We start from the raw sequence: 10,138 nt of genomic DNA, 5'->3' as shown, positions 1-10,138 counted from the left end.
TATCTTGGCGATTTGATCGCATGGGTAAGTCCGTAAGATGTTTTAAGGTTGTGTGCATGTTTGGTTTGGAGCCCCGAGGGCTCGGGTGAGTTTCGAGTGGGGCCCGGGAGGTCTTAACTTAAAAAAAAATGCAGGTTCAGGTGTTGCAGGTCCGGCGCGGCCGCGGCCATTTCCACGCGGTCTGCGCTGGCAGCCACGCGGCCGCGACACTTTTCTGTGCGGTCCGCGTGGTGGGGTTCAGAAGGGGGGGTGGCCAGGCCGACCAGCGCGGCCGTGCACCAAATCAGTGCGGTCCGCGCTGAGTGGGTTCAGAGAGAGCCCACTTCTTCCCTCCCTCGGCGCGGCCGCGGTACATTTCCGCGCGGTCCGCGCTGGCAGCCATGCGGCCGCGGTGCATTTCTGCACGGTCCGCGCCAGCCCCCAGCATATATATAAATTCGGGATTTTCAGTCATTTTTTCCACTTTTCAAAAACCCAAAACCTAAGAGGTGATTTTCCAAACAACTTTTCTTCTTCAAAACGATTGGTAAGTGATTTCTAACTCATTTTCTCCACTTCTTAACATCTTTTAACATGATTTCAACTTCAAAACAAAGATTTTCATGGTGGAAATTGAGTGTTTTGGGTAGAACTTAGGTGTAAGCACGTGATTTTTGCCCTATATGAGAATTACTCCCAAAAAATTCAAAATAAAATGATTTTCCTTGGTGTGAAATTTTGTGAGATTTTGTGATATTTTGGATAATTATTTGTATTTGTCTGTGTTTGTTTATTTGTTAAATTAATAAAAAAATACAAAAATATGTCGCATTTGCATGTAGGATTTAATTCTATAATTGTTAGTAATTAAAATTGTTTTACAAAAATTAAAAATTACAAAAATATGCATCGTTTGCATTTTTAGCATTTAATGTCCAAATATACAATTTTATGCTTAATTAATACTTAATTGTGCGTTAATTGTTATTGGGAGTTAATTTGCGCCTTTATAACTTAATTTAGTTCTTAATAATAGTTTAAGTATTTTTATAATTTAGTTTTAGAAAAATAAAAGAAGAAAAGAGAGCGAAAATATAAAGAAAGTCGGAATTGGGCCTCTTCTTCAATTTCAAGCTATAGGCCCAAAAAATGGCCCAATCTTCCCTACGACCCAGTCCATTTCGAACTGGGTCGACCCAGTCCATTTCGAACTATGTCGACCCAGTCCATAACCCAAAAGACCCAAACCCCTTTGTCTTGCATTTTACAAAACAAAACAAAAAAAAGAAGAAGACAAAAACCCTAAAAAAATTTCATCCGCCACCCCCTCCCTATCTTCTTCTTCTTCCTCAAGTTCCAAGTTGCCCTCCCATGTCTGCCCGTCGACCACCCTTCGTCCAACAGTTGACGCAGCAACAAAGCTGCTCTCCGACCACCCATGGCTACATCGTCTTCATCTCCTTCTTCTTCGTCCGAAATTCCTAGCCATATCCGCCATTGACGAAGCTCGTCGAGCTCAAGCTTGAGCTCGACGTCCATGGCTGACCATGCTGCTTCTTTTCCTCCTTCCGAGCACGTCGAGCTGCTGCTGTGGTTGCTTAGATTTTTTTTCCGTCCAAACACCACCTCCGAACGACCCCCAGCCACGCCGGAACAACACAAAACGAACCAAGATGCCATGGCTGTCCGCTCACGCATCTGCTACTGCTGCTCCATCGACGCTGCTGCTGCTCCTCCTTCCTCCGCCGCTGCTTCTGCTTCTCGATGTCGTGCTGCTGCTCGCCGCTTCGTACTGTTGTTGACGACGCAAGGCAGTCCGGTTAAAGTCCGGCAAAGGTCGAGGGTTTTTCGTCAAGTGAAGATCCTGTACGTCGTGAGTTCATCGTCAAGTTCGTTGTTTGTTTGGTCGTTGTTCGTCTTTCGATCCGGTTAGTAGTTTTTGAGTTTTATTTTGTCCGTATTTTGTTTTGATATTTTCGAATCTAAAATCAACAAATGTTTGTTTTGTTTATCGTTTGAATTAATTTTTAGTTCATGTTCATGCGTTATTTGTTAAATTAATTTTCAGATTTTAAAATGGAAGTTTAATTAGTTGTTTTCATATTCATGTCATATTTGTATTATTGTTTAAGTGAATATTTGTTAGTTTGATGTTTGTTAGATACAAATTGAAATTTAATTAAATATTTCTTCAATTTGTTTCATGTGTTTATGTATTGCTAGAAATTGTTAATATTGTTAAGTTCAAGTTTAAGTTCATAATTGTTTCTTCATCGATTTGTTATTTATTTAAAGAATTTAGTTGTGTTAAAGGAATATATTGATTTAATCGTTTAATCCGTCATGTTTGTTGTGTTAAAATAGATTCATTCATGTTCATACTTTGTTTGGATGATCTTGAATCCGAATTTTGTATAGTTTGATTTCTTGTTTACCATTTATGATTATTGCTTGAATTGTTCTCATAATCTTGTTTAAAGTTTAATATAAGAATTGTTTGTTGTAATGTTGTTAGAGTTGATTTTAAGTTCAATATTATTGAATTTAATCTAAATGTACTTGTTTGATTGTTGTTGTTGTTTAAATCCGAAAATAGGTTTTGTTGCTAAAATATTGTTCAATCAAATTTTAGTTGTTCTTTGTTGTTCAATTTGTATTCATGTGATTTGTTGTTGAAATATTGTTAAAATCATGTTCATGTGATATTGTTGTTATGATGTTCATCCGTGTTCATATTGTTGTTTGAACATTGTTAGAAATTGATCATATTGTCTATATTTTGGTTAAGTTTGATTAATTGATGTGTTATAGCTGATGGGTAGTTTGGTAATTTATAGTACTTTCGGGGGTAAAATAGTAATTTGTAATAGGGTCAGAGGGGTAGTTTAGGAATTGTACATTTTGTAATTGTTTACATGAAGCATGGGGGACAAAATAAAATAGGGTGGGTTGTGATATGGTTATTTAATATAAAGGGGGGACAAGATTTAATTTAAAGGGGGAATCTTGTATTATTTTAAGTGAAGCATGGGGGACAAAATATAATGGGGTGGTGTGATATGTTTATTTAATGTAATGGGGATGAGTGGGAAGATAATGGGTTGGGTAGAGAAAAAGTATTGATTTTAATTAATGAAAAGATTTATGGGATGGGATTATATATATGAAGTCTTGAACACAAGACATACATACACAGAGACAGAAAAGATACGAGAAAAAATACACACACAGATAGAGAGAAAAAACGGACAGAGAATAGAAGAGAGAAAAATTCCGAAAAATATTTAAGCTTTCAAAATAAAAATAAAAGCTAAAAAATCTACTGCTTTCTTTCTTTGTTTGAAATTAGTATTAATGGTTGTTGTTTCATTTAAAGCTTAAAGCTTTTGTTTTGGGGATTACTGTTCTACTGGTTTGCAAACTCTGTTCCTGGGTTGTTACTGCTGCTGGACTGTTGTTGCTGTATTGTTATTACTGTCGCTGATTCTTATCATCATTTTCTTTTGCTTCCAATATCAGGTACATATCTGTAAACTCATATTGCGAAAGGCTTCAACGTTGCCAAATAAATGAAGTTTGGAGTTATATTCACTTAAGTCTATTAGTTTAAATTTCAGTTTGTTTCAGTTGGTTAACAAAGTAGTATGCTTGACATGAAGACTATTATCTAATCGTTTTTTTATTTTTTTTTAAAGTTTGCATAAGTTTTGTAATAATATTGTCCATTTCGAAATCTCATTAGTATAGTTATATTTGAATTGTCAAAATAGGGAATATGACATAAAAATGGGCCATTGATTACATTCCGTAACATTGTTAGCTAAATGTAAAGTAGAATAGAAATATCAAGAAAACTACATTCTAACCTCTGTTATTGAATAAGGTTAAAATGATGTTGATTGTATTTTTTCATATATGGTAAGATAACGGGTATATGTATAACCATAAGAAAGGTGAATTGACTAGCTTGTTACGACGTTAAAATATTATGAATGGTTCCGACGAATTGATTAGCTTGTTACGACGTTAAAATATTATGAATGGTTCCGACGAACAACTACGTTGTATATAAAGCAATTTTATTGAATCAGTTTGTAATATTTCTTTTTTCTTATCAACTTGACTCTTATCTTCCATTGCAAACATTAACCAAACCATTATAACTTTGGACTAAAAACAAGTAGATGAGAAGGAGATATAATTTCTTCGAAAACTATTAGTTTGTTTATCAAATTAATTCTTTTTCCTAGTTTTATATGCAATTCATTTTTTGGGTATGCATATATTGTATTTACGGAAAAATGGTATTATTAATCCCACGTTTATATTTACCCTTTTAAATTTGAATGACTTGGAGAAATATAATTCTTACGAAAAAATATAATTTGCGGTTAACATTCAACAATTTATGGAAAATCTATACTACTATTAAGAACATTTTGCGTGATTAGGGATGCGTTCGCGTAACCTGATTATATTTCTAAAAGCAATTCGGATTATGCGTTTGCGCAACTTCGAACGAACATTTAATAAAAAGGGGGCTCTTCGGAGAATATCAATATTAATTTCATATAACTCGAGATGTGCGGTTCAATATTTAATTATACAAGAGCGACGAACGTTCTTAATTTTATTTTTAGCACAATTTCGAACTTAAGTCTTTTTTTTATATAATAAAAAATTTCGAAAAAAAAATAATAATTACTATATTATCAATATCATTGTGTATACGTACGCGTGACACGATTTTTCACGTTAAAAATATATAATATATAAAACGAATACACGTACGCGTGATTCGACTCGAAGAAGGGTCTTTAATTATAAACAATCTAAATAGAAGCGGTAACAATAAAATCATGCAATAAAAATGTATTTAACAAACCAAAATAATCAAGCCGAATATAACAGTTGAGCGACCGTGCTAGAACCACGGAACTCGGGAATGCCTAGCACCTTCTCCCGGGTTAACAGAATTCCTTATCCGGATTTCTGGTTCGCAGAATAATAAACAGAGTCATATTCTCCTCGATTCAGGGATTAAAATTGGTGACTTGGGACGCCTTAAAATTCCCAGGTGGCGACTCTGAAACAAACAAACAAATCCCGTTTCGACTGTCCTTTAATTGGAGAAAACTCCCTTGTACCCTCTCGGGTACGTAAAAAGGAGGTGCGACATTAGGTTTTCTACAAATTGAGGAGTTGGACCTCAATTTGGGGTCCGATTTCAAAACAAAGCATATATTTGGATTCGTGGGAGAATGGGTAACCAGGTTTTGGTCCGAACATCGAGTTTCGACCACGTGGGTCCGGGGGTATTTTTGACCTTTGTGGGAAAAACCTTGTAAAAAATTATTTTCATGCATTGGGATTGATCCATTTAGTAATTATTAATGTGATTGAGTAACTTATGACTAGATTCGAGCGGATTGGTGGTGGAATCAAGAGGTAAAGCTATACTAGAAGCGTGAGTTGAGTTTGGAGTATTCGAGGTAAGTGTTTGTTCTAACTTTGGCTCGAGGGAATAGGATTAGGATGATATTTGCTACTTGCTAATGTGGAGTACGGTGTATATGCATGGTGACGGTTATCTATGCACCGGAGTCTAGCATGACCGTGAGTCTTGATTGCTTTTAATTCGAATAATGTGACACAAGCTCCTTGTTTATTTGATGAGTTTCATATGATGTGAATGGTTGAGGTAGAATTGTGATTGGTGTACTCTTGGAGCGTTAGCTCGAACATGAATGTGTTAGTTGAGGAAGAAGTGATTTAAAAAGAGAATGTGTTGTGATTACTCCCTTGCCGGGATGTGTAAACTGATATATACTCTCCCTTGTCGGGATATTTTGGGCTGTTAGATGTACCCTTGCCGGGTTAAAGGTATTGAGATGTTATTCTCCCCTGAAGGGGTCTACTATATGAAGTCACACTTATATATGATATTATGGGATCGTGTGGCACGCCGTCCACTTATATATGATATTATGGGATCGTGTGGCACGCCGTCCACTTATATATGATATTATGGGATCGTGTGGCACGCCGTCCACTTATATATGATATTATGGGATCGTGTGGCACGCCGTCCACTTATATATGATATTATGGGATCGTGTGGCACGCCGTCCACTTATATATGATATTATGGGATCGTGTGGCACGCCGTCCACTTATATATGATATTATGGGATCGTGTGGCACGCCGTCCACTTATATATGATATTATGGGATCGTGTGGCACGCCGTCCACTTATATATGATATTATGGGATCGTGTGGCACGCCGTCCACTTATATATGATATTATGGGATCGTGTGGCACGCACTTGTTATATATATCTGTACAGGTTAATTGTGGTAGGTCCTGTCTAGCCTCATCATTACTTCGCCGGGGTTAGGCCAGACACTTACCAGCATATGGGGTCGGTTGTGCTGATGTTGCACTCTGTGTATTTTTGTGCACAGATCAGGGAGCAGCTTTTGGACCGCAGCAGTAGGACTTTTGGGAGCTATCTTCAGTCCAAGGACTCTCGAGGTAGCCTAGCTGGCGTTCGCAAGCCGAAGTCCCTTTCCATGTTTTTCGTTGTTTATCTTGTATCAGACAAATATGATGTATTTTCCTTTCAGACATTGTTTGTAGCATTCTGTAATAGTCCGTGAGCTAGTGACACCAAACTCTGGGTAGCATTTTGGTTCAAACTTCCGCACTTATGATTTTCAGTTGTTTTAAAATTAAAGTCTTCCGCTTAGATTTTGTCTTGCTTATTATATTGTTGAAAGAAAGTAGGAAAGGTGTTTTAAACATTTGGCTTGCCTAGCTCCGATAGTAGGCGCCATCACAACACCCGATGATGGAAAATCCGGGTCGTGACACTTATTCTGTTCTAACTTATGTCACTCTTTCAATTTTGATATATATCCTAAAAATAGTTGATAACATTACATTTTTTTACAACTTCCATAACTTTTAATACCTCAAATTCATTAAACTATTCTAGAAAATAAAAAATTATTGCAATGCTTTATCTGTCAAATTTATGTTTCCCAATTACTAATATAACACCATATTGTTAGGGTTTGTCTTGATTTTTTAATTTTTTTTTTTCATATTTGAATTTTCTGTTACTTGAAGAAAGCATAAAATATATACTCCCTCCGTTCCAATTTAAGTGAACCTGTTTGTCTGGGCACAGAGTTTAAGAAAAAATGAAGACTTTTGGAATTTGTGGTCCTAAACAAGTCAAAAAAGGGCACATAGTATTTGTGTGGTTATAAAAGCTTCTCATGAAGGGTAGAATTGTAAGTTTAAGCTAAATTATTTTCAAATTTAGAAATGAATCATTCTTTTTGGAACTGACCAAAAAGAAAATAGGTTAACATAAACTGGAAGAGAGGGAGTACCATAATTGATTTTGCTTTTCCTAAAAGAAAAATATAGATGTCTTCCATAAGTGACATATTTCTTTCGGGGAGAAAAAAATTTGTGAGACCTCTACAAATTGAGGATTCCTCCTTCATACTACATCAATTCTAGGGGTGTACAAAGAAAATCGATAAATCGTACCAACCCAATAATCCGAGTCAAATCGAGAAAAAAACCCGATTGTGGTTTGGTTTGATTTGGTTTGGTGTTGGAAAAAAATCCGACCATAATTGATTTGGTTTGGTTTTAAATAAAAAAGTCAAACCGAAACCAAACCAACCCGATATTATATTTATACAATTTTAAAAATATTTTATGCATATAAATATTTATTGTAATATAAGTTATAAATATTTCTTAGACTTGTTCACAATTTTGTCTTTAAAAGTATTATTTAAAGTCTGGACTTAACATTCTTGAATAGTCCAATAAATTTTATAGCTTATAAAGGTAGTAAGTCAAATAAAGTTCAAATCAATACTGTCATACCTCCTTTTTCCGCACCCGCGAGGGTGCAAGGGAGTTTTTCCAATTAAAGGACAATCGAGACGGGATTGGTTTATTTATTTCAGAGTCGCCACTTGGGAGATTTAGGGTGTCCTAAGTCACCAATTTTAATCCCGAATCGAGGAAAAGAATGACTCCATATTACAGTCTGCGTACTAGAAATCCGGATAAGGAATTCTGTTAACCCGGGAGAAGGTGTTAGGCATTCCCGAGTTCCGTGGTTCTAGCACGGTCGCTCAACTGTTATATTCGGCTTGATTATCTGATTTTATACAAATATGAACTTATGTGCAAATTTTATCTTTTAACCGCTTTATTATTATTGTTTTTAAAAGAAATATGAACATCGCTTAAAACACGTCTTTGGACTGCGTCACATAAAATGCACCCACAATCCGGAACACGTTTTATTTGATGTTTTGGGATTTGGATTCGGGTCGCATGAAATGCACACCCAGGCTTAAGAAAGTAAAATATTAAACACGCGCCTAAAGAGACTATCGCGTTATTATTTTGGGGAAGACCGTGAAATTCGCTAAACGGTCCTTCCGAATTCTAATTAAACCATACATTTTGTGAGGGCCCCGCAATCTATACGTTTTATTTGGCGAGACTCGTCTCATTTTTATTTTTAAAGGATAAACCTACAATGACTATATTTTCTATTAAGTTCGTCTCTAAAATAAAAGAAAATCTCTTAATTATTTACATGCTGAAAAACGTAACTTATTAGTTATTAGTTTACGGCTAATGCGAATGGAAAATTGCGATCGAGTTTGTACAAAGAAAAACTGCTTTCATTTTATATTCTGTTATTCAATAATACTAGAACATGAGATTGACCATAATATCAAAACAGATTAATTATTCTCCGTAATTTAAACTAACATTATTAAATGAAGAAAGTATACATATGCAACCTCATTATTCATTAATCATTCAACTACATCTTTATACGAAGAAAGAAAAATTATATTCAACCACAAATCTAAACAGGAGGAATTCAACAGGAACAAAGCCTGATTAATATTTTTTTTTTGCTTCAAGCCGAGATTGTACAAATGTGTACCTGGAAACAGCAGTACAAGAACAAAAGAAGGAGAAGTCAGCAGCAGTAATAACACAGCAACAGCAGATTCAGCAACATCGCAAACCAGTACAGTAGGAATAGCAGAAAACCCAGGAGACTATAAACGACTCCAAGTATAGTGAAGAAGTAAAAGGCAGGAAGGTTCTGACTATTTCAGATCTTAAGCGAGGCAACGAAGCAGTAACTATTCTTTTTCAACTTCAAAACTCTCCAAAATGAATTCTGCCCCTGTATATTCAGTGTATCCAGAATGTATATCGGGTGTATACTTCTCACTCCGCCCCCTCTTTTTTTCTTCTCTCTATCTAGTTTTTCCTCTCTTTTTTTTCCACCCTTCTTCCTAAATTTTCTCTTCTATTTATAGCAAAATTTTCGAAATTTTTAGATTTGTTTTTTATTATTTTATTATTTTTTTAATTAAAAGAAATCCCACTTACAAATTGCTTTTATTTTTTTAGAAAAAGAAATCCCACCTTTATTTACTTTTATTTTTAAAATTCCAACTTTAATTACTTTATCTTATTTAAAATCCCACTTTTTATTTTTTTAAAAGAGAATCTCACTTTATTTAACTTTTCTTTAAAAAATAAACCACTATCTTTTCTTTTTCTTTTAAAAATGCTACTTTCAATTACTTTAAATTTTTTAAATTTTCAGATATCTTTATATTTATTTTTTAATTCCAACCTTCTTTTACTTTTAAATTTTTTAAAACTTTTTACTTTTTTTTTAAATTTTCTACATTCTTTTACATTTTTTTATTTTTTTATTTTTTATTTTTTTAAAATCATTTCCGAAATTACTATATATATATATATATATATATATATTTAAAATAAAAATAATAAATAAAATAAAATATTTTCGGATTTTTTTTATATATATAAAAAAACAAAAAATAAAACTATTAATAGTGATAATTCACTTTTTATTTTATTTTTTATTTTTTTTTGGTTTTGTTTTGTGTTGGACAAAAATGAAGAAGGGGTGTTGGGTTAATGGACTGGGTCGACCCAGTTCGAAATGGACTGGGTCGTAGGGAAGATTGAGCCATTTTTTGGGCCTATAGCTTGAAATTGAAGAAGAGGCCCAATTCCGACTTTCTTTATATTTTCGCTCTCTTTTCTTCTTTTATTT

General features: G+C 34.5%; 1 protein-coding gene across 1 annotated transcript in view; it reads left to right on the top strand.

Moving 5' to 3' along the window:
- The first annotated feature begins 1,657 nt into the window (after window positions 1-1,657).
- The window catches only part of LOC142166112 (uncharacterized), a 39,170-nt gene continuing 30,689 nt past the window's right edge, over window positions 1,658-10,138 (top strand). The window contains exon 1 of the mRNA XM_075224530.1: window positions 1,658-1,868. Within this exon, the coding sequence (XP_075080631.1) occupies window positions 1,658-1,868 (211 nt within the window). The remainder of the gene's footprint in view (window positions 1,869-10,138) is intronic.

Source organism: Nicotiana tabacum, chromosome 11, assembly GCF_000715075.1.
Source record: "Nicotiana tabacum cultivar K326 chromosome 11, ASM71507v2, whole genome shotgun sequence".
Classification (NCBI taxonomy): Eukaryota; Viridiplantae; Streptophyta; class Magnoliopsida; order Solanales; family Solanaceae; genus Nicotiana; species Nicotiana tabacum.
This window is presented reverse-complemented; position numbering and strand designations above follow the sequence as displayed.